The sequence below is a fragment of the Pseudoliparis swirei genome, chromosome 20, assembly GCF_029220125.1.
Source record: "Pseudoliparis swirei isolate HS2019 ecotype Mariana Trench chromosome 20, NWPU_hadal_v1, whole genome shotgun sequence".
Lineage (NCBI taxonomy): Eukaryota > Metazoa > Chordata > Actinopteri > Perciformes > Liparidae > Pseudoliparis > Pseudoliparis swirei.
The window spans coordinates 5,689,407-5,715,428 of record NC_079407.1 but is presented as its reverse complement, the minus strand read 5'-3'; the positions used below and the strand labels follow the sequence as shown (position 1 = coordinate 5,715,428).

At 42.9% G+C, this 26,022-nt stretch overlaps 1 protein-coding gene across 1 annotated transcript in view; it reads right to left on the bottom strand.

The window, feature by feature from the left end:
- The window catches only part of b3gat1a (beta-1,3-glucuronyltransferase 1 (glucuronosyltransferase P) a), a 44,628-nt gene that overhangs the window by 11,506 nt on the left and 7,100 nt on the right, over positions 1-26,022 (bottom strand). The window contains exons 2-4 of the mRNA XM_056442017.1: positions 8,382-8,533; positions 4,519-4,661; positions 1,630-2,141 (exon numbers count right to left, since the gene is read on the bottom strand). Coding sequence (XP_056297992.1) covers positions 1,630-2,141; positions 4,519-4,630 — 624 coding nt within the window. The 5' untranslated portion in view covers positions 4,631-4,661; positions 8,382-8,533. The remainder of the gene's footprint in view (positions 1-1,629; positions 2,142-4,518; positions 4,662-8,381; positions 8,534-26,022) is intronic.

Here is a 26,022-nt window from a genome sequence, read left to right as displayed (position 1 = left end):
ATTGCAGTGCCTTGTGATTATGGTACTGTGCCTCATTGTTGGATGTGGGACTAATGATTCAGAATATGGGTTTATCAGCTCAACAAGACAGGCTATTACTTCAACTTGTCATCTACTTCGGCTTCACTCGGCGTATGAGCGTTAGGACTGTTCTCATGTGTTTCTGTTGACACATCGGGTTGTGGGCACGTTTCCATTGACACACTCTCGTCAATAATCTATTTTTGCTTTTTTCGCCGAGCAAAAATCAATGTCTTTCACTTGCGCAAAAGGAACTGTGGATGGAAACTTGGGAGGAAGCAATGAACATGGCAACTCCGTCGGGCGATGTCTGCCTTTACTCTGTGATTCATTTCAAAGTAAAATAAAACACTGGCTACATGGGAACAGCATCAGTACGGCCAGCCAGGCACTGCTGGTCCTGAAGGAGCTGGAAGCGGCTTCATCCAGACACTCGTCCTGGAGGCGGAGCTGTGCGACTACGGATCATATATGAACCCAGACACGGGGCGCTTGATGTGGTATTTCTACAACAAGTGTAACGCAGAAATAGTTGTTAATGTCCCATGGTCGATAGCGGAAATGAAAACTGTTTTACAGGAATGTGACCGAGCTATGTGCTGGTAACTAGGGGTAACTAGCGAATTAACCACAAAGGGTTGAGCGAGTAAAATCAGGTAAAAAAGCGTTGCGAATATTCAATTCCAACCGCTGAAAACTTTCTTTGGTAATGCAGAAGGACATGAGGTTGCTGGGCTCTCGCATAATCAAACAGCAGACACGATAGCCAGGTCAACTTCTTCTGACATTTAATAAGTGGGACCCCAAGATGGCGCGATTGAGATGCTGACGTCACGTGAATACGCTCTATAGTTGTTGTCTTTGGTTCCGTCTTCCCTGTGCGCTGGATATTCTTGACCTGCCTGTTTGACCCTGCCTGCCTCCCCTGACCCCGATTCCCTGCCTGCCCCCTTTTGGACGTTTTGCTTTTTTTGGAACTTTTGTCTCATTAAATAGTCTTTTTGTTATTCACATTTGAGTCCTGCCTCTTTCTCTGCACCTGAGCCTCACCCCGTGACAAGCACCTGATGGCTTGAAAGACATTTGATTACCTTTTTTTAAAGACATTTAAGACCTGCGCTTTTATTTTGAAGGTTTCAAATTAAATGGATTTATGTTATACTGTTAGAGAAATGTTCTCATGTCCAATATTTCTACACTCAAATAAACAATAATCAAATGCAAAGAGTTATTTAACAATATGTTTGAGTAGTTTATACAGTGTTACAGTTACAACCGGCCCTTTGAGGACAGGCGTGATGCTGGTGTGGCCCTCGGTGAAAATGAGTGTGACCCCCCTGCTTTAGAAGATTCAAGTTGGAAATACTTATTAATTAAGGCTTAAGCAAGAGATGATTGGGTCATGATTTTCATTTGTAACACTGGGATCTATAAAACACAACAAATCCACAGTTCACGCACAGATTCCGTGATGCTGAAGATCCGTCCGTTTCACACAAAACTCGTCGACGGTGGCATAACGCCGCCCCCGCAGTGTGAAAGCCGAATTCGTGAGAGTTTTGCAAAGAACGCATGAAAATACACACGAGCGTGCCGCGTCTCTCTCACCTCCTCAAACAACTCCAGGCTGTATGTGTTGTCGTCGTCTGCAAAGTAGACGATCCCCGCTTGGCTGCTGTTGGCGTTGAAGGTCTCCCTCAGCCACCGCAGGGCCAGATTCCTCTGCATCGTCCCCCTGGGGATCCTGGGGTCCCGCGTGTCCCCCCGCAGCTTGTAGTTCCTGGGCGTCTCCACGTTGAGGTGGGTGTAGTTGAGTCCCGTTTCTCGGAGGAGCCGCGTGACGAGAGGCGTCCTCCTCTGGGAGTCCTCCACCAGGATCCAGTGCAGGTTGGGGACGTGGAGGAAGGTGTTTGCCAGCCGCGTCAGCTCCGCCTTCTGCACCGGCCGACTGTATGTGGGGGTGATGATGTGGATGGTCGGCAGCACGTCGGACCAGGGCGGAGGCCGCGTGTACACGTACTCTGTCCTCACCACCTCCACAATGTCCTTATCTGAGGCACAGTATTCCTTGGAGTCTTGAGCCTGCCCACCTGCCTCCCTCTTGCCCTCCACGCCATCCTCTGCAGATTCGGGGATAAGAAGACATGTAAGGCATTAGTGCAACCTCGGGCTGCCCTTTGTATGCTTGCCTCAGGTGACTTAAACCCAATAGGGGTAAAGTGTACCTGAGAGCTGGTGGTGGCGGACTGCAAGCCTCTCTGGAATGATAAAGATCTCTTTTACTAGGTGGTGACAGGCTGCAAAAAGTGAAAGCGGGCACCGTGAGAGGATAACACAGCTGATGGACAGAGAGACGGGGCGAGGCGAGGGAGGGATGAGCCCTTGCTATTTCCCCCAGCGTCGCCTTTGGGCTTTTCTTTCGAAAAAAGTTAGAAAAATGCGGGCGATGAGGATCCATGAGACGTGCCTTCTTCTAATGTTCAGCGTCATGGACTCCCTCAACCATCTGCCTGCCCCTCCGTGTCCATAACGTACAAAACGCTCTGCTACTTTCCTGCAACGTGGCAGAATTATTCATTGCTATTCACATTAATTTCATTATGACGAGACATTGCCTCGGAGATCCCGAAACACAAGCTAAAATGCAATGATTAACTGTGGTGCGACTGACTGTAACGAGAGATTTTGGCTTATAAATTACTCCAATGGAAAATGGTTGAAATTGCTTATGCAGATTTGGGGTTATTCTGCTCAACCCAAACATACAGGACACATAACATTGGCGGGTATTTCACTTCAAAGGCACACTGGTTATCTGGATTTTGAAAATCCAGGTAACACCGAATGCAAATCAAACAAAACTAAATGGCCCCCAGCAGCTGCGCCACGACAGTCGTCAATGCCGTGCTACTAACACACTGCTTTATAGTTCCTTTCTTCTGAAAAAAGGTAAATTATGAATTTTTGTATGTATAAGTGAGAAACAACGTGTCCTCTTCAGACCTGCAGGTGGACAGCGGAGAGTAAATCCGCTGACACGAGCTGAATGCTCTCGAGGTAAAAGACTGCGATGCTTTGGTTCGCTCCAGATGGATAAACTATGATAATAGACTCATTCAAGTTTTTTAAATTTCATTTCATTTCATTGTGCCGCAGATATTGGGCGAGCATCGTTCCTGTTCAGCCCGAGCTCCATTCTCACCTCCGACATAAGGAGGGGCTTTTCCCCGGCAGATAGATTAACACAATCTGCTGATGGCCAGATGTTTGACAAAGGCTGCGGGCCAAAAAAAACCTCGAGCGTCTCTTTTAAGAGCACACAAAAGCATCTGGCCCAGCGGTGGGCAGCGCGGGGAAAGACAGCACTGGCAATTTTTCTTTCTATGTGTAATTCATTGTGTCTTCACTGTCTTTAATTGTCAACACTGTTTTCATAAATTGAATTTAGTGAGGAAGAAATTTATCAACTAATCAGACACTATTTAAGTTGTCGAGTCAAGCTGTAAAACACACATTTAATATAATTTGTAGCTGATGTTGACTCCAGGCGGCTTAAGGACAATTGTGTCTACTTGTTTTGGTTGTTAACCCCAAGTGTGCACATTCTTGAAATTATAAGAAGAGGGCAAAGAGCTCTGTTGATTCGCTGTGGCTCTAATGGGGTTGTTTACTCTGCAGACTGCTTGACATTTTACTCTGTTGGTTTCCTGGGAGATGATTGGGAAGCTCGTGAGTGTGCGTCTTAACGACTCAGACTGGCGTGATATTACACGTGGAAGGAAGATATTCCGTGAGGCTAATTGAGCCGACATTTATTATTTCAAATTGCTGATTAAACGGACTCTAAAAATGAATTTGCACAGAATTTGAACGCGTAGATTCGGGGAATAGTTTAAAAACCTGAATGGATAAATGAAATGCCGCACAGTGCACGCCGTGTGAAGTTGAGCGCCGCACCGAGAGAAAGATGAATGGCCCAAGGCATGTAAGTGGATAGGCTAGAAAAAAGTTATAGTCAACATAAGAACAATAAAATATTAGACAAAGCTTAGCAATTCATTCTATTCAAATGACTGAATGTACGATACACACAATTACTATAACTCACTGATGTATGAGAGCATATACACAGTATATATATATATATATATATGCAGGTACACAGTATATATATATGTATATATACATTTATATATAGATAGATAGATAGATAAATATATATATATAACTATATATATGGCCGATATATATATAACTATATATATATATAAATAAATAAATAATTATATATATATATATATATCTGTAACCAAACAATCCACACTAATGAGGTTTACAATGACTGAACGAGAGCCATTGAGCTCTGATGAAACCGCTGGTCACGGTTAGCGAGTGCCTCTGGGTGAACGGCCTTCTGGCTAAACCTGGAGTGTCTTGTTGGGTTCGAGGACCCACTTAATTTGTGATGTTGCCGGTGGAGTGCGGTGCGCTGCTTACCCTTGCGGATGGCGAGGAGCGGTGCTATAGCGCTTTGGTGCCAAACAGTGATGAGCAGCGTCCAGGGTAACACGATCAACACGATGGCAAGAATATCTCTTCTCTTCGGCATCTCCAGGATTGGTTATTTGGCTCGGCATTACCTGGAGAGAAGAAGAAAAAAAGAAGAGAAACGGACGTGTTATCATTCTGGATTTTAGTAACACTCAGGATTTCTCGGAGAATCATAAAGTCGATCAAATGTGTTGATATTTCCACCATTCAAGCAAACATATACTTGGCTGAATTTCAGTCACTTGGGGATGGAGAGGCACTGGGAGGTCATATTATAGAGCCATATTCACGAGGACCAAAAGTATCATTGAAGGAAATTGTGTCACAGTTTACTGTGAGCTGCTTAAACGGAATAGAATATCATTGTGCAGCCGACACCGCGCCGTTTCCGCCTCACCCAAACACATTACGAGTGAGATGATGGAGCAGGTGCTTTGCAGAAAAGAAGGTAAAAGAATAAAAGGTTATGAAATTTTTTTTTTAAACACACATCTATAAGTGTGTCACAGCCAACAAAAGGAGGGTCAAAACTACCAGAGAAGACCATGGAGCATGAACTTGACCCTCTGCCGACCCGATGAGCTCATCGGGGCCGTCGCTGACGACGAGGCAGTGACCTCCTGACCCGGTGCTGTCACGAGTCGCCGGCCAAATGGCAGGAAATGATGTCACCAGACTGCAGCTTGACTGTGTGGGATACGTGCCCTTCCCTTCCCATGAGTCCAGATCAATTGGTTCAACTTTGTATCCCTTTGAGAAACCTCACATACAGCATGAAAGACAATGACTGTAAATTCATTGTAAGAACATCTCAGAATGAATCTAAAAATTGAATATATTAATGATTTGTCACAGTTTGATGAAGACGATGGGTCAGGTCAAAAGGTTGGATGCATTATGTTTTTTATTAATGACAACTTGCACCACTCTTCTCTTAATGTGTTAATACGAGTGCAATTTGGGATATAAATATAAACAATGGGTCAATGGTAGTCGCAGTCTGTGCCTCTCATCTGTTCACATACACTTGGTTAACAGAAGTTACCAAAAACACTTACAGCTACAAGAGCAGTAAAGAGTATTAAATGGTATTAAATGTTTTTTTCTCCAAACATTGTCAGTTTATTATCTTTTGTGGACTGGATGCCCACGGATACATGAGAGGCAGAGACTAAGGGATAGGTCATGGGTTAATCCATAACCAAAATTCAAGAAGAGGATGGGAGCCAGCTAGCTCTCTCAAATGTAGTTACGGAAACTTGTCTTCATTAATGTGTTTTATACTGTCTCCATAACTACACCACCCACCACCAGGCCAGGAGATAATCTAGCAGGTCTTCGGACAAACTCAAATGAATTACTTGTGTGCTAATATTTTATTTATATATGTTACGCAAATACAGTTAGAAATTCACCAGTCTGAGGAGTTTAAACCAAATACTTGACCATAATAAGCAGAAACAGAATTTAACCTCAAACTCTGATGGCATCCCGGACCGGACGGTCTTTTTTACACTGACAGACTATTCCTGATGCTAAATTATGATTGGACAATCACTCTTCAGGCAGCAGTCGGATGTGTGATTAAATAAAAAATGTAGGACCTGGCCTCTCAAGCCCTGGAGGAAAGGAGGCAGAGCACTTAAACACACTTCTTACTCCGTTAACATTTTACGCAAATTGCATGTTTCGGGAAAAAAGACGACAAAAGGATTTGAGCGTAAAGACGTTAGTTCTCCATTGTGCACAAAATGATCACGAACAGACACCACATAAGGTCATAGCACTTTGAGAATTAAAATAACTACCTCTCCCAAAGTCTAAAAGAAAATGATTACACCCTTTTTTCCCCAACGAAGAAGTTTATTGCACGAGGAAGTAGCAGAAGTTTTCTTTTCGTGGAGTATTTTTGTATCGACGGCGGTTTTTGTTCATTATACAGATTTCCTTTTATTTTATTTCCTTGTTATTTGTCGTGATTTTGTAATCGATAACTTTGGCGATATCCAGAGGATTTAAATTCTGCCTGGCTTATGGTTTACGTTTATGTTTTATGTTGCACTCCTTTATTTGTTCTGGATTGCGTCATTATATTTCAGACACAGTGCCGTGGGGCTCGCTACATTGCCACTTTGCTCGCTCATTTACATTGAATTTAAGGATGACAGACCTCCCCGGCTCTCCCAGGGACAGTCTCTCCACCTCCTTAATCGGCTGCTGGCAATACGCCGAGCCCTAACTGGGGGAAAAGGCAGTTATTAACTGATCTGCTCAATTACACAAAGGAGGAAAACAGATATAATGTGAGCACAGGTGTTTGGCATATTCATTACAGCTTTACACATGAGGAAGCAAGTCATCACATTTCCCACCGTGATCCTTGTCCCACCGCTGGGGAAGGTGGACGGTATATATTGAGCCTTATCATAATTGTATATGCCAATTATGTCTGAGCGCTGTAAATAAAATGCACCAGTAATGCCCAAGCAATCGGTTGTGTGAATAGTTATGACACGCCATGCACCGACACGGGATTCTCTACTGATATAGAGAAATTGGTTTTGCAGAGTTGCGAAGCTTCATTTTCTCTATACTTCCGTGGAGAGGCGATTTACAGTGAAGTCCTCTGTGGAAATGTAGACTGTGCGTGGCTCTGCATATCTATATCTCGTACAGCAAGGTGTACAGAAAATGACTCGCAGTAGTCACATTTCTGAAGGGCAACATGGGGAAACGGACCTTTTTCTTTCTTCCTTTTTTTTTAAGGAAAAATGTGAGAACACTGAAAGCTCTTTTAGACCTGCTTAGAAAAAGACTAAACATTCAAATAATCCTATTCAATTCAATTCAGTTTATTTGTATAGCCAAATTTCACAAATTACAAATTTGTCTCGGAGTGCTTTACAATCTGTACACATAGACATCCCTGACCTTTGACCTCACATCGGATCAGGAAAAACTCCCAAATAACCCTTCAGGGGGGAAAAAGGGAAGAAACCTTCAGGAGAGCAACAGAGGAGGATCCCTCTCCAGGATGGACAGATGCAATAGATGTAATGTGTACAGAAGGACAGATTTAGAGTTAAAATACATTCAATGAATGTGACAGAGTGTATGAATAGTTCATAGTAGGCATATTCCACGATGGAGACCTCCACGATCCATCAGGCAGCTGCCTACAGTTGTGTAAAACGCCACATCTACTCTTATTTCCGACACTTCTTCTCCGTGCGATCTCGAAGGCCCTCGGGGAGAAGAAACTATTATAATGCTTATAACATTTATACATCACACAACACGGTTACATTTGATGTGCAATGTATTCCTTGACCTTGAGAATATGTCTTTGGTGTCTCTGTTGGCAGTATGGTGGCTGCAAAATGCTAGCTTCAGCTCATGGGAGCATCCTTAAATGTACCTAATTTCTTATCTAATTTACTCTTGGCCCGGGTCATTTTTAATCCCGTAAACCACAGAAGGGGGATTCATTCTTACTGACTCTACTGCATCGCCTAATTTCCCATTCGGCATTCGGATAGCATCTTTGAGGCCGCATCTTTGAAACTCCACGCCTCAAGTTTGTCAAGCAGGCTTTCTAATATCTATCAAAACCCGAGATTGCCCTAATGACGTCACTGTGACATCATCAGGCAGATATTCTCAGACTCCTGAGACCGTTCCGTCGTCTCCTTGCGACCAGTGAACTGACCTTGAATCGTGAAGTCAGTGGAATGCCCCTTTAATCACATTACGATATAATCAATACATCCACGTGGAGAAAAAAAAATACCCTTTGGATGCTCACCCACAGTTATAACTGGATCATCGCACCACAGGTGATGCGCAGCTGGGAAGGCCACACTGCATCCTGGACGAGCTACGCAGTGGGGACGTCCTCCATGACACCTCAGCCGACCATTTCCTGTCCCTCCGCCGCAGACGGGCAACGCCGAGTCCAGACCTGTGAGAGAAGAGCAGTTCGGTGAATATGATTCAGCGATGACGGATTGCCTGTGCTTGTCTCTTTGTGTTGTCACAGTGTGTACCTTCATGTGCCCCCCCTCACTCACACCAGCGTGAGGCATTCAGGGACAGTCCGCCAGGATTAAACATAGCTATTTGGACACATGCTTTGAACAGAGAACGCCTTACAGCGATTCTTGGCTCGAGACACCTCGGTGAGTGTTGTGGCTGTCGGACTTCTGTGAATTATTTAACATCAAAGAGCTCGGGGGTGGAAACGCAGCTGAGGAAAAGTGTGTCAGTATCAAGTAATGAACTCTAATTTGGATGCACATCATTCAGATTCGCAGCAGGGTTCTCTCCTCCAGTGGTAGACGACTGCTGCGCTTTACAACGCTGCATTCATGCTCACGTGTGAAACGGTTAATGGCGAACACGTATTGATAATTTGACATCATTGACTCCGATCTGAACCGAACAGACACAGAATCTGTATTTTTTTTTTTTTTTTTTTCATGCCTAATGTGGAAAATGGAAGCGGGTTAGTCACAACTCCATGTGCTTGCCAACAGTCTAGGGTGGGGGATGTTACCAAAATAAACTGGCATCATGTCTTATTCAAACGCATCTGAGGGAATGCTGCTTCTATGGAGGTTTATGCTCCACTCCTGCATCAGCTGCAAAACTGGATGGCTGAGGACTGTATATTTTTTAGGGGCTTTGTAATAGAGAATCATATAAACTGCAAATATGTAGTTTTGGGTGAAGGAACAGCGGGACTCCCAGAATCCTTTTACCGAGCCACAGTGTCGTATAAAAAGGCAACTTGCCTGTGATCCAGCAATGCATTTGCGTGTGTGTATGTGTGTGTGTGTGTGTGTGTGTTCTTGATGGGTACTACATTTTAAAACAATCTATTTTCAGATTGCTCCCACATGTTGTCCAATCCCTCAAACTGAAGTATCATGCTTCCGAGGGCTGCTGTCGGATGCGTGGAAAAAGGAATGAAAGATGAATACGAGAAACGGTGTTCATGGGTTAGTGCAGCGTCTGCAGAAGGCGATTTGCTTTTTCTAGCAGCGACAAGCAAGCCCTGTATAACCAAACAACGGTGATAGAAAGGCTTTACAGTTGCCGCCAGGTACACTGTCACGCATGCAAAGACGCAATGACAGTGTTGTCGCTCTGATTTCTGCACAACAAGCGCTTTCTCTATGTATTGTGAGTTAAACACTGAATAGTACAATGACCTGCCAACATCTCAGAACCCTCCAACAGGCCGCTGCAGCATCTTAATGCTAAAATGTTTTAAAGGAAAATATTTCTTGGAAAAACAACCAGCCGAAGGGAGCGGAATATACAGAGCTATAAATGCTTGTTTGGGATATATGATGAACTGGACCAGGGCAAACCTGATTCAGCCCTAACTATAAGCTCTGTCAAGAGGAAGGTCTTTAAGATATGATGGAGCATCACCAATCAAGGCTTTGTAGGTTAAGAGAAGAATTTTAAAAGTGATTCTTGATTTGCATTCTGGATCAACTGCTGCATCTTTTGAGACAAGATGTGCCTGATTTTGATCAAAGATAACGCCAAGATTCTTTACAGTGGTGTTGGATGAGATAATTGATCTGTTTAACATCAAGAAGTTGCAGGTCATCCATGTTTGGTTTTATCGATAAATATAGTTGAGTGTCATCTGCATAACAATGAAAGTTTATGGAGTGTTTCCTGATAATATTGCCCAAAGGAAGCATGTATAAGGTAAATAAAATTGGTCCAAGCACAGAAAAATACAAACTGAGATCGATCTGATAAACTGCTCCAGTCTCTGTAACAGGATGTCATGGTATCTGCTGCCATTAAGAGGTCATTTGATTGAAATTTCTCAAATAAACTATTATGATGAACACATTCATTATAAGTCTTTATTTCTTCTTTGGCTTTTACACATTTTATCTGGATTGGGCCATGGAAGATTCTTTTTTTAAAAGGATAATTTAACTTTATTGATAACATTTGAATAGGTCCAATACTTATATCTCCAAAACGCAGTAGACGTTGCTGCTTTTTTATTTGAGAAAAATAATAAATAAGATGTTCTCAACATTTATGTATTACATAAAAAACTGAAACTTTTTGATAGATTTAAAAAAGCCATGTGTGGGAGCAAGTATTGCCTGTGGCCACACCAGAGCAATCTTGTGATGCCAAATCTCATCAGATCTTGGAAGCTAAGCAGGTGTTGGCCTGGTTAGTACTTGGATGGGAGACCTCCTGGGAATACCAGGTGTTGTAAGACTTATATCTCCAGAATGCAGTGGACAATGCTGCTTTTTCAATTGAGAAAAATAAAAAATGAGTTGTTTTCAACATTAATGTATTATAAAGAAAGTACAATATTTGAGACATATAAAAAAAAACATTGGTTTATAACCAAACACCTGCCACATCGGACATTCTCATCAGCCTCAGCTGTTCTTTGGGCTACCAAATAATAGCACGCTAACGCGTGAAACTGAGATAATGTGCGCATTAAACACAAAACCTGCATGTTGGCATTGTCATTGTGATCATTTTAGCAGGATGCTAACGATATTTTTAGCACAAGCACTGCAATGCCCGAGCAGCCTGCAGCCTAACAGACTTTCGAGAGCGCATCAGGTGAAGATGTACACACACACGCGCGCAAAAAAACACAATACCACCGTTTTATGTGCTGATCAATTTTAGTCTAATCGGCAACAAATGGCAGACAATGAAGCTCGACAGCCTTTCACATCAGCACAAGTTAACCAGCTGTGAAGGGAACACCTGCCGCTGATTAATAAAGAATCACAGCAACGATGTCATGTGTGAAAACTGTTGTTCTGATTGCTGAACTAACATCGTTACCCCCCAAAAGGTGAAGCGGGAGGGATGAAACAATATGTTTCTCCGCTGGGTTTGAGTGTGTCAGAGGAAATAGGTTTGGTGTGTGGGATAGAAAGTACATGGAAGTACATGCAGTACATGCAGAGGGATGATGATAATGTTTTAGGGCCTTGTGTTGGACACAGAGCAGACTTGTTATGATCATTAACGTCATCATTAGGATGGTATGGGTATAAAGGAGCTTCTAAGCAATTCCCACATTGTAATCCAAAACTCATATGGTTCCATTTTCTCAAATATTGAAATAATCTTAACTCTTCTAGAGGTTATTTTTTAAAGTGCTCCGTTTTACTAATAAAATACATTTAAAAAAATCTAAGTTTTAGACCCAGGTGCATACTAAAAACACATAGTCCTGTGATAACTCAACCGTGATGAATCTGACATGATCATCATCGACATGATGGTGCCACATCCCTCACTGAGACCAGTCACAATGTCTGCCTCACCATTGACAACTGCACTCTATCTCCCTCCCTCTGTCTCCCTCCGTCTCCCTCCCCGCACATCCGCACCCTCGGAGTCCGGTTTGACAGCAACCTCTCCTTCGAACATCACGTCAAACAAATGACCAGAACTGCCTCTTTTCACTCAAAGAAACACAGCCCGTCTCCGCCCGTCACTCTTTTTCTGCCGCTGAATCTATGATCTACGCCTCCATCACCTCCAGAATCGACAACCGCAACCGCATTATTCATGGCGCATCATCCAAAAATCCGAGAAAATAAACTCCAGTGCTTCCACGACTCTGATGCCCGCCGGCTCACCCACTCCCACGATGTCAAATAAAAACCCACCTCTTCAGAACTGTGATTGTGTGTTCTATGTTTTTATTTATTTATCATAATGCTTTTTTATGATGTTGCACCTGCACGTTATTACATGAGGACACATTAAACCTTCTTATGAATCTAACTTCATTTTTGTCTGCAAGTAAGACACATTTATTCCTTTTCCAATAATGAAAAGATGTTTTTTTTATTTTATTATGTCGGTAATGTTAATTATAAAAGGCTTGCTGACCTAATTTCCTTTCTTTTTATGTCTTTTATACAATGTAACCATTTGTTGAGACAGAAAATGATCTAACTCATGATTGTCTTTTCCTGAGGCTTTCAACCATATCTCATGGTCTTCCTCAGTGAATAGAATTTCACTATTCTCATAGGATTAGCTCAGTTTTAAAATATGGAAGTTGTTTTCAAGCCCTCAATGAGCACTGAGCAAACTAGATCTGCCACAAGAACTGAAAAATAAGCAAGTAAAGTAGACATTGAGTAAAGAAAATAACTTGTCAAATTGTAGCAAAATACTACTTTACCATTAAATACGATAATGGTAAAACATATATATTACATTTCCACATATAAGGATAACATGTGTGGAAACGCATAACCGTTGTTTGGGCTATAAAAAATGCTTCAGTGTGCCCTGAACTCATGTATTACTCAAACCCTGACATTGACAAGCATATTAGAGACATCAGCACTGGCAGGCTCACAAATTATTCCGTCTCTCCCTCAGATTCGTAAAGTTGAGTCGAAGATGAAGCGAGGGCGTATGCCTCAAAGTTGGTTATCGAGTCTCCCTTTGACTTCGGAGCTCCCTCAGAACATCTCCTATTTCCAGAGGACCCAATAATAACATCATCTTTTCCGTGCTCGCTTTGTGCCATCATGTTGACGTACTCTCCCCTCTGGAGATAGAGTGTCCCGGTATGTCCAATCTTTAGGTTTCGTTTATAAAGCCGGAATAGTTTTCAGGGAATCCTGGGGAACGTTGGGAAAGACATATCACTGGAGTGGATCATTATTGATGTTACTGCGTAGAGGTGTCATTGAAAGCGAATTTGAAAACTGTAGGCATTGATTCACACGGGCATAATTTCTTCTGAAGTGCAGTAAGCCGGGAGCAGGTGATCAGAGGCTTTCTCCAACGTTAAGCTTCTTTCATAGTCCCGGTATTGGATTTCAAGGCACGGAATCATCTTGTAATAATCACAAAGTTTAATAAATGTACAGGAGTTTGCCTTCATTTTCTAGTTGTCTAGGCATTTTGACATCAACTGACAGCTTACAATGTTAAACATGTAAATCATTCATGAATAGTAGAAACTATAAGTGGCACATTCTGCATCTGCATGCGTTCAAAATAAGATGTAACAGAATTTGTCAGGTTTAACAAAAATAATGGTTGGTTCCGATCCAACATCCTTCCTATTTTTGGTAAGTGTGTGTTTGAATGCATGAAGCATATACAGTGGGTACGGAAAGTATTCAGACCCCTTTATAATGTTCACTCTTTGTTACATTGTAGCCATTTTCTAAAATCAAAAAAGTTCCTTTATTTCTCATTAATGTACAATCAGCACCCCATCTTGACAGAAAAAAACAGAAATGTAGAAATGTAGAAATGCAAATTTAAAAGAAAAACTGAAAACATTGAACAATTCTCATTCTCGAAAAAATGAGGATACCTCAAAAACATTTAAAGTATTTTTCATGAGAGTATATATATATTATATTATATATATATATAGTAATTCAGTTGTATTACTACTTGTAAGGTTTTAGTTTCTCTTTTCACTCAGAGAGAGAGAAACTGTTAAATATAATGGATTAAAAAAACTAACAATTAGAGGCTGGGTCATCAGTGTAGTGGAAAACGATCTTGTGTTAAAGACTGTGGTGCACTGAGGACGTTTGACTGCCTTTTTCTCACAAACTAATTACACTCATTTGTGGGCAGAAGGGGAACAAATGTACAATGTTATTCAGAAATAATGAGCAGAGTTGGCAATTATTTAGCATTTTCGAAAATGCGAACGAGAGTTTGAAGTTCTCATGCATGAAACTATCGAGGATCGTCTCGTGTGAGACACAAACATCAACAGGAGGAAGCATGAATTGAATTTCATATGTTCTGCCAGCCATGCTCATGCTCGCTATGTGCTCATATTCTACAGTCGGGTTCAGTCAAAGGTCGCCTCGGAAAAAGCACCTTTGTTGTTTACGATCGTGTCATATTCTTAAATTCACCTCCGATCGCGCTCACTGGAATTCCAGCAGGCTATACTTTAAATGTTAATAATGTATGCAGTAGTTAGTCATCAGAGTGAATAGCTGATGTAAACAATTACAAAACATCTCAAGCTTTAACCTGCCAGATCATCATTATCTGCAGATCACTGTGAGTACCGATTGATCAAAACGATTTGCCAGAGATAGTGGCCCGTGAGTGCTGTCTCGCATACTTGATTTAGATGATGGGGATGGCTGTTTCATTTTCAGGAAAACTTGAATAACCCATTAGCTGTGCGCATTGGCCCTGATAGATGGCTCCGATCCATGCCTGGATCAGGCTGCCTCAGCAATGATGGAAGATTTAAGAGCATCAACCTTCGGGCAGGTTCCTCTCGGCTGAGAACCATGGGGGATAGCCCGCCCTTAACTTATTCTGAGTAATTTATAGTCCTGCTCTCCCAGGGCACATTTCTAATGCTGGACCCGGGAGCACAATGCAGCCTCTCACAGATGGCTGAGCAGACTGAAGGAGTTACGCCAGGATTGCAAAGGCTGCCACTGAGACCTGGACCTGCCATGTCGGGTCAGCGCAGAGCAGCTCTGATCAGAATGGATTCATTGGACATGTCATCTTGAATAGAGATAGGAGAGGATCTTATAGTTTTCCTCAACTTTGCCTGATTATCAGTCAAAGATGGCAGTGATTGGTCGTACTAAACGGATGCGTACAGATTGTACTTGTTAAAAGTTTACGACTCCATCGAATCAAAGATCAGCTCTTTTTTTTTTTAACAGTTTTTTGTATGATTAAACAAATGATATGTAACGTGTGAGCTTCATTGCCTGCTCGTTGGCAAACTTTACACCGCTAGCTGTCTTTATAGTAAGGTAAGCTAACAGGCCTCTGGCATGTGTCTCATATTTACTGCAAAGTATTTGCAGCGATATCTTATTTATTACTTTAAATACCGTGTTTGTAATTGAAGGAAATTAAAATAAATTCTGTTCATAAATAACACTGGTTGTATGCTTATTACTAATTTGGTACACTTTGACTGGTCACGAAGCCCCTTTTTTATGATTAATTTTCTCTGTAGCAACAAGGAAATTAATAACATATTCATTGTTTTTGCACTGCTGCCATTAGAGGTTTGGTAATACTCTTACTAAAATGTCATTTGATCCTTTGTGTGCCATCAACATGACTAACAATTGTAATCATGAAGCATAGGCTTTTGTTGGAAATGACACTAAATCAATACATTACACCCTTTGGGGAGTCTCCAGGAATGATTCATGAATGAACAGTTCCTTACAATGAAATGGAAAGCACAGCGTTTATCTCATTAAAATTGGTTTTGTTGTAGAGGGCATTGATTTCAACCACATGTGACACGTCTAGCACTGAACAGGCTTATTATGCCTCATCTAAAGGTCAGAGGTTGGCAGAGGGATCTCCCAGATTCATAAGCTAATTAAAGGCTGCTTCCTGATTGGGCGTTTAGGTGTTTGACTCTCTCCTAGTTCTCGCTCTCAGACTTCAACATGCTAGTTCTCAAAGTTCCTTAATGAGGGTTAGACCGTGAATTTCTCCGATGAAGAATTCCTCCGCGTCAAAGTCCCCCAATTATATGCCCTTGTGGGGGGAAAATATATATAATTATGAATCTGATCATCGCTAATTAAACCGAGGGGATATAATCCAATGCAATGACAGTGTAGCCGAGAGATTTGATTGGGAGTGAAAATAATCGGGGTAAATAGATAAGAAAAAGAAACATGGATGCTTTCCTTAAGAGGAGAGTCTGTTAAGAAAACTCAGCGTTTGTCATCACGCATCTGAAGATTATTTTGGTTTGCACGATCAAAGAAAATAAATATTCTTAATGAAACATATGTTATACTTGATTTGCATCAGACATAAAGAAAGACAACTGGGATTTGAAAGCCAAGACTAATGGTATATTAAATGTCACATGGGGACATGAGTATAGCCTCAGTTGGACGGACAACCATGGAGGGGACAACGTGAGAACGCTGTGTGGCGTCATGGCGACAAGAGTGTGTAGCGGTGTGGCATGTGTGAAGTGCTGCAGCTCAGCATGCATGCTCAGCAAAACCTTTCCCAGGGTAAAAGTAAAGGTTATAAGAATAGGTGTGATCCAGAGGCAGATGAACTTGGCACCTCACAATTACGGACTCAACACAGCTGCCACTCATGTCCATCTCTGGTGTTTTCTTAATTACATAATTTGTCGGAGTGTTGGTATATGTGATTTCCCTCTGTGGCATGCTGTCATTAGCTTTGAACCTGCCAGTTAAACACGGCCCCCGGGATATGGCTAATTTCTGGTGGAGACTCACTTGATAGCTTTGGCAATTAGTGGCTACAACATGAATATGACGATTTCCCATGCTCACATTGCACGTGTGAGTCATTCCATTTGCTGATGTTTTAAGCAGTGTATTTAATGAATGTTATGATATACGAAAAGCCCAACACCTTGTCACGGATGATGTATTGCAGCTCATATTTTGACAACGCTGTAGTCAAAACACTGACGACAATAGACGTGCAAAAGCAATTTAAACCATGTGTCAGCATCCGTTTCCTGCTTTTACCAAGAGAGAAATACCTGATCATACCAATGCCTGATCGTACTAATGCAATCGCATCTCATTGTACTGTTATTACCTTCGCATTGAAAATGCGGAAGGTAATGTTTTGATCGCCGTGTATTTATTTATTTATTACCTTCGCATTGAAAATGCGGAAGGTAATGTTTTGATCGCTGTGTATTTATTTATTTATTTATGTATTTATTTATTTGTATGCATGTTATTCGCATAAGTAAAAAAGTATTAAACCGAATCGCATGAAATTTGGTGGGATGATTGGTTATTATCCGGGGACCATTTGATTAGATTTTGGGATCGATCGGGTCAAAGGTCATGGTCAAGGTCATGAAAAGGTCAACATCTTTTTACCATAGCCCGGTCAATTTATATCCAATTGGCATGCAACTAATGCCAAAATGTTCATAATTCAATGCCCAATCGTGTGATATGCGAAGGTATGCGCTCTACCGAGTGCCCATTCTAGTTGTTCTGTACAGCAGTCCTAACACGCTAATTCCACATCATTATTTCAAATCATATATCAAAAGCAGTTACGCACGTATGCACCACTTTCACACAAATGGTATTTCATGAATGCCACTTTAAAAGCATTGACATTCAAAGATCTCTGGGTAAAATGTCAAATAAGCGATGATGTAGAATGCCGGCCTAATGACGGAGCGAGTCGGCATAGTTTCCAGTTTAATGTAAAAACAAGGCACCTTTAACATTTCAACTCCGAGCTTTGATAATCCGCTCTTTGCTGACCTTTCAAATGTCGTTGCTCATCACTTACTATTATTATTTGTCCTTTTGCTTGTATGCGGCTATGCACAGTGGCGTTCAAAGGGCACCCGGGGGCACAGAAAGATGACACCGAACAGAGCAGTGTCGACGGAGCGGCTGTGTGTCGGCTGATGCTACGTTACAGAGGTGTCACTGACTCAACGGAGCAATGACTTTGCTGGGATAGAGAGCACGGCGGCGACTGACGGCAACACTGCAACCAGAACCGTTGGCAATTTTCAGCTGTGCTTGCGTGGTGAAAACAGTCCTGTGTCATAGTGATGATAATAATGAGGGACGAGATTTAAAGTACAGCAAAAAAGAAATTCCGAATAACAACAAACACTTTTTTACTCCCGGGCCAAACTAGACAGACATTCTTATCTCATAGGGGTCTTCTGTCACACAGCCTACTCAGGTACACGGCGGCTGGACTTGAGCTAAATGCTAATTGCAGAACATGATTATGCTCTCTGCTACAATGCAAAAATGCTCAGAATGCTGATGTGAATAGAAATAGTTTGACATATTGAGAAATGTATGTATAAATCAATACTTGTAGATATAGATAGATCTTGGCACACTCAGCACTTTATTTAACCTGCTGGAAGCTCACTTTGGTCACTGACTTGTGTATATATTTTGTATATATTTGTTTCCTCTGTATATTTAGTATTTTAGTATTAGTATTTAATATTGTTATTGTGTTTTATTAAAATGTTTTGTTAATGCTCTAATGTGCACCCGCTGCTGTGATCCTGAAATGTACCCACTGTGGGACTAATAAAGGAATATCTAATCCATCTAATCTAATCTAATACTATTAATATTTCTGCATAATATGATGCTGCAGTCAGCAGCCAAACAAAAAGAAACAGCGAGTTTGATTCTGTCCCAAGTTCACAATATCCGTCTATCGGCATGTTTAACCCTTGTGTTGCCTTCGGGTCATTTTGACCCGAATCAATATTACACCCTCCCCCCGCCTTCGGATTAATTTGACCCCATTCAATGTTTAATGTCGGTGTTCTTTCGGTAGTCAACAAACAAACATAAAGTGCCTCACACTTAAACTTGGAAAACAATATTAATTCTAATAATTTTCTGGAGGTTTTAATTGCTGGCGTCAAATTGAACCCAAAGGGTAAAATATGTTAGTAAATATAAAGGTAACAGGAGGGTGAAACATTGAATCGGGTCAAAATGACCCAAAGGCGGGGGGAGGGTGTAATATTGATTCGGGTCAAAATGACCCGAAGGCAACACAAGGGTTAAATTAACATGTTATATCTCACATGTTTCATCACGTCTGTTTAATTCAAAAACATCAAAAGTTCTGGTTTTATGTGAGGTGACGTGCTGCGGGAGTTTTGTTCTTGTCTCGCCAGACAGCCAGCAGAGACTCGAGAAAGTCATTGTGTGTTGTCATGACAAAGTTCCTAACATAACCCCTGTAAACACAAAACTTGTGATTTATTACACTTTTGGGTTTTGAGTCTATTAGAGAGCTTTGGAGGTGGATGTAGGCGGGATTTATTTACTTAACATCGCCGGGCTAGCACGTGTCCACGGCAGCTGGTCTAATATTTACCGGACATATATGACAGTAGTATCCATCTTCTCATCTTAATCTTCGCTAAAAAAGCAAACAGTATTTTCAAAAAAAGTCAAACCATTAAAATTGCTGAAATTAGCACTAAAAAAGAAGAAGTAAGATTGACTATTTTCCAATGTTCACAGTATCTCGATCATACACTACCGTTCAAAAGTTTGGGGTCATCCAGACAATTTCGTGTCTTCCATGAAAACTCACTTTATTTATCAAATGAATTGAAAATTGAATAGAAAATATAGTCAAGACATTGCCAAGGTTAGAAATAATGATTAATATTTGAAGTATTAATTTTGTTCTTCAAACTTCAAGCTCAAAGGAAGGCCAGTTGTATAGCTTATATCACCAGCATAACTGTTTTCAGCTGTGCTGCCATAATTGCACAAGGGTTTTCGAATCAGATATTAGTCTTCTAAGGCGATTAGCAAACACAATGTACCATTAGAACACTGGAGTGATAGTTGATGGAAATGGGCCTCTATACACCTATGGAGATATTTCATTAGAAACCAGACGTTTCCCACGTTAACAATGTATAGTGTGTATTTTTGATTAATGTTATCTTTATTGAAAAAACAGTGCTTTTCTTTGACAAATAAAGACATTTCTAAGTGACCCCAAACTTTTGAACGGTAGTGTATGTCCAATACTAACGACAGCCATTATTATGTGGCCTTTATTTTAGTTTTGACGCATGAGAGGTGAGTCATTTCTGCAGTGCCCGGCCCTGTGCCCATAGTGACCACAGACACACACACACACACACACCAACAGTCACACGCCATAGCCGACTCCACTTTCCTCGCCTCTCATGCTGATCAATAGATCGTGGGCTGAGGCAAACCTGACTGCATCCGTCACTGAACCATGGGACCCTTTGGAGGGACCGAAGAATAGCGGAGGTGGGTCGACCCATCATCGATAATTAACCCTCTTGGGGCTGAAACATTATTTGTGAAAATGGCTCCAATTAGGCCATCCAGCTGTAAAGTCCAGGGAGGGTTGGGCCATAACAAAGTCAGAGGGTGACTTGTGGATGGGACTGAGCTACAATCAGAGCTGTATTCAATCACTCTGTTCTCAGCCTGTGCCTTCTCATGCTGCTTAAAGTGATCTGATTGCACAAATCAAAGGGTACTATTTCCTCCAGTTTAAAGACTCATATTATTGCACACTGAATCCTCTAAATAGCGTAATGATACTATTTCAGTTTTTACGGGTCACCGGCTGTCATTACTTGACATCAGATGCATGCGTGTTACATTTGAATAACGTCTTAATCTGCCTGCAGATCATAATTAGAATATTTCAGCCTGAAAGCATCGTTCTTTCTTAAAACATCTCTCACTTCCACTGTACTGAAATGCAGATCTTAAGTAGATTTCTTGGTTGGTAATTACACAAATTGATGTTATGTGTTTATGACCCGTTGAAGGTGACACGTCACCATGAGCTTGCTAAATGTATCCCTGAAGTTTGATTGACCCCCTCTGGGCCTTTGCCCTTTAACGGACCACAACGGATGGATGGATGGAGTAGAGACATTAAGCAAGAGAAAAGGTCATTGGTTTAACACAACTGCATCTGTTTTTAATAATGTGAAATGTTTCCTTGGATTCTGTGCCTCATCATCGGCCTGGGTAGGTTCGACAGCGTGTGCTTGTATTATCAATCCAGCTTTTCATTCGTTTGATTTATAATTGTTCGAAGTAACCATTAGTCAAGATGATGACTATAGCTTTTCAACAAAAATACATCATGACCTGAAATATGACTTTCGAGTAAGATGCGATTTCCTATAATTTTGCATGGTGGGCGGATTGGCGCAATGTCAAAAGGTCAAGTGAGAATTGCGAGATCACGTGTCATTGATGGTTCATCCAATAGCCAGCCAGGTATATTTTTAAAAGGGCCCGCCCATTTCTAAACAGTGTCCAATGACAGCTTCTCAGATGGCCAAAACCATCTGGCGGGTCAGGTTCGGACTTACACTACCGTTCAAAAGTTTGGGGTCACTTAGAAATGTCTTTATTTTTCAAAGAAAAGCACTGTTTTTTCAATAAAGATAACATTAAATTAATCAGAAATACACTCTATACATTGTTAATGTGGTAAATTAATATTCAAGGTGGAAGTGTCTGGTTTCTAATGAAATATCTCCATAGGTGTATAGAGGCCCATTTCCATCAACTATCACTCCAGTGTTCTAATGGTACATTGTGTTTGCTAATCGCCTTAGAAGACTAATGTCTGATTAGAAAACCCGTGCAATTATGTTAGCACAGCTGAAAACAGTTATGCTGGTGATATAAGCTATATACAACTGGCCTTCCTTTGAGCTTGAAGTTTGTAGAACAAAATTAATACTTCAAATATTAATCATTATTTCTAACCTTGTCAATGTCTTGACTACATTTTATATTCATTTGATAAATAAGTGTGATTTCTCATGGAAGACACAATTGTCTGGGTGACCCCAAACTTTTGAACGGTAGTGTATGTTCAGTGTGTCTTGAGCCTTGAGAGATGCCTGTGGGCAGAGAAATGAAACGTTCTCTCTCTCTCTCTTATCCCCAACAGCTTACTATTGATTAGCCTCTAAACATTGTTTTTCATGCAGCTCTGAGTCGAGGCAGGACTGAGAACTCAAGGTACACTCAAACATACAGCACACCCCTTCTTTCAGACCGTAATCCTACATGACGAAGTCGCTTCGTAGAGCTTCCCCCCCCGCATATTACTACAGTTCTGTGTGTGTGTGTGTGTGTGTGAGTGAGTGTGTGTGCGCCTGTATCTTAACCATTCAGATGTGTCCGTGTCAGTTTGTCGTTTCACGGTTGGCAAGCTCATAACATTTACATGACGCTGTTCATTATCGCCCTCTCTCTGCTTTGATTGCAATCTATGATGAAATCAAAACAACTATTAATCTTCATCTACTCCTTTGTTTCTTTGTGCATCGACACACAATACGCGACATGTTTTTTTCCTTCTTTTTCTTAAAGACACTGGATAATAATGATGTATTTCAGAATTTGGTTTCAGGAAAAATTAAATCTGAAATACAGTTATTGGTACCAACAGAATGTGCACAACCATCATAGACCTCGACACGGAGTAACCGATTGGCCCAGAGGCGCTACTCCTGGTGGATGATATTTTGCCTGGGGGGAGAAATCAAGCACCGACGCTAGCATCAGAAACCCTTCCTGCAATTTTAGTTGTGCAGTACTTGTTGTCTGGTAAGGCTCAGACAGTCTTCTCGTTCAGCCAATGATCTTTTGCGATTGAAGATGTCTCACCAAATCAGCAGGGTGTCACTAGCGGAGTCCAGAGTCGGGTTTCCCCAAAGTCAAATGTCTAAAATCATCTCTTGCCCAAAGCTGTCCCGGCCTTAGTCTTAGTAGGACACATTTGTCATGCATTCTGGGTAAATTAACTTACATTCAAACTGCGTCCGCCAGCTCCCCTTCACTCCGAAAGAAGATCTGTCCTGAATTCCTGTTTGAGGATACCTGGGTATGTTTGTTGTGATTGGACTTTGGAATCCTCAGGGGCGGTGGTGTCAGCTGTTGGCTTAATTAGTGTCACTCTTCCTGGAGGGTAATGGTGGTGGCGTCAGCTGGCTGCGTCAGGGTACTAACTGAGACTCATAACGTACTAACAGTCCGACGGAGGCTGGGGACAGCAAGACAGGGTCGAGGGAGAGAGGAGACAGGAGTCTTTTCCGAGTCTTCCGTTGGAGGAGAGGTAGAGAGTGGAGTCTTTCTTGGTGTCACTTATTTCCCCATTTTTATATAGCCTTCTTTTTTTAGTATTTCCCGGCCATTCCTGTGTTTTCCATACTGTACATGTGTCTTTTCCATACCTCTCTATATCTCCCCTCCTCGTTTCTCACTCCAGCACCTCTCACTCAGCACCTCTGGAACTGTTGGCCTTCCACCCCGTCTGGGAGCAACATGGAGGCTCTTCTGATCTGGATTCTCCTCTTGGAGCCTGCCTCACAGCACTTGCTCTTTGGCTGGCACACTGAGACTCCAGCTGCTCTCTCCTTCTCCTCCTTCCTGGATGCTCTCTCACACACAGAGGGGCTGCTCTCCTCTGCCCTCTCTCTTTGCTCACATCACACACATGCCTACTACCCTGGTCTTTTTATCCTCTCACTTTTGTTCCCTTTTTACTCTCTACTCCCACTCAGGTTCAGTTTTTGTCCCACTGACTTTACCGTCCTCCACTCCCTTTGTTTTCTTGGGTAGGCCCTCTTCCTTGGGTCTCCTCTCATCGAACGCTTCTTTTCGGCCTTCTCATCCTTCTCATGAACTTTCTATCGAAACAGAGAACCACTGCCCTGACTCACTCTACTGTCTTCCTTTAACCTCTCCAGAAGTCCCTCCTCCTCTGCAACCACTCTACCACTCCACCACTAACCCTTTCTACACTTTAACTAACCTCACTGTGACTCCTCCTCATGTCTCTGACTCTCTCTCTCTCTCTTACTCTCTCTCTCTGACTCTTCACCCACCTCTTCCTCCACCTCCCACTCTCTCTCTCTCTCTCGCTCCACCCCCCCCCCTCTCTGCCCCTCCTCTCCCTCCCCTCCTCTCTGCTCCTCACCCTCTCACTCTCTCTGCCCTCCCTCTCTCCTCTCTGCTCTCTGCTTCTCCCTCACTCTCTCTCTTCTCTCCTGTCTCTTCTCTCTCTTCCTCTCTGTTCAAAATGTTCTCTTCTCGTCTTCTCCTCTTGTTTCGGTCTCGGCTCCGAGAGAGAGCCACCCTGAGCGCTGGCGAAAATGAAACAAAATGAGAGAGCGAAGACTTGAACTTCTATCAATCTCCTCTCTCTCTCTCCTCTTCTTCCTCATCTCTCTTCTTCCTCCTTCTTCCTATCTCTCTTCCTTCTCTCTTTCTCTAACTCCAAAAAACTCTTCTATCTTTTCCTCTTCCTTCTCTCCCCTCTAACCCTCCTCCTTCCACCCCTTTTTCCCCCCTCCCCTTACAAACTTTGTCAGCCAGATGTCGACTACTTTCCTCCTTTACAAATCGATCTCCCTCCTCCCACTACTCTCCCTCCCCTCTCTTTCCTCTTCACCTCTATCTCCCCTCCCTTCTTCCCTTGTCTCCCCACCACCCGCCCGCTTGACCACCTCACTTGACACCGTCCACCTCCCATTCCCCAGGCTATCATTCCTGCCCCTGACTCCCTCCTCTCCATCCTCACCTCAGGCTCCCCTCTTCCTCACCTCTCTCCAGCTTCCTCCTCTCTCCTCTCTTCAACCCTCTCCCCAGTCTCTGAAGGTCAACTCTCTCTCTCGACTCTCAGCGTCCTCTTCTTCCTTCTCTCTTCTTCAGACTCTCTCTCCAAAACTCTGTCTCTTGAGCTCTCCACTCACAGTCCTCTCTCCAACCACACTCAGTCCACCCCTCCCTGCCACTCTCTGAGGGGCGGCCTCCACGGCAGACTGAGCCTCCTTCTTGTCTCTGGAGCCCTCCTTCTGCTCCTCTCTCCCTCTCTCTCTTATCCTTCGTCCTTTTCCTCAGCTCTTCACACCGTCTGATCTCAGATCAGATCCACTTCTCTCTCAGGACTCTCAGGACTTCAGGACACTGCCTCCTAGCTTTTTCTCTTCCTACACCTTGGGCTATCTCTGCTACTTCCTCTGAGGATTCACTCACAGTTATCCCTCTCACTCACTGGGTCTCCTCCTCCTCGTTCTGGGTTCCTTCTCTACACACACACTCTCTCTCTCTCGTCATGTTCTTCATAGCAACTCTACTTCTCCACATAGCTCCAACTACCCAACTGATCTTCTTCCAATCACACAGTCCACAGGTGGCAACGAATCTCTGCCCTGTCGACTGACATCTCTCGGCCTGTCTCTCACCACCACCTGATCAGTCACGATGATCAACCTGGCTACTACTACTGACTAGAAACTTCCCCACCCCCGACCCCACTCCTCACCTGTGTCAGCCCCTACCCCACTCTCCGGAATACCGGGCTGTGTCACTGCGACGATCAACTGGGGTGACACTCACGACGATCACAACATACTGACCAACACGTTCGCTGTCAGGTAGATGCTGCCTGCACAACATCAGGAGAATCGTCCTCTTCTTACTTCTGGTCGCGGCTCTCACGCAGGCTCCCTCGACTCTGCTTCTCCCTCCTACTGCCCGACCCGCTGGCTGGTCTACTGGTTGCATCCTCCGCCCTGCAGCAGCAGCTGGTGCACAGAGCCTCGAAATTCACTCCCACTTCACCAGCCTCCCCCTCTCCACCACTCACTCTCTGCTGCTGCACTGGCTCGGTGCTGCTCAAAACCTGCGCCTGGTGGCCTCTGTCCTGGGGGCCGCTGGGCGGGGGGATATGCCCCGTACACCCACGGATATTCGCACACCGCAGCAGCGCTCGCTCAAAGCCGCAACCGAACCTGACTCCTGCACCTCCTCGAAATAATCTGTGAAATCAGACTGTTTGCTGTGGTGGCCTCTCAGTGGTGAGCAGGACACAGAC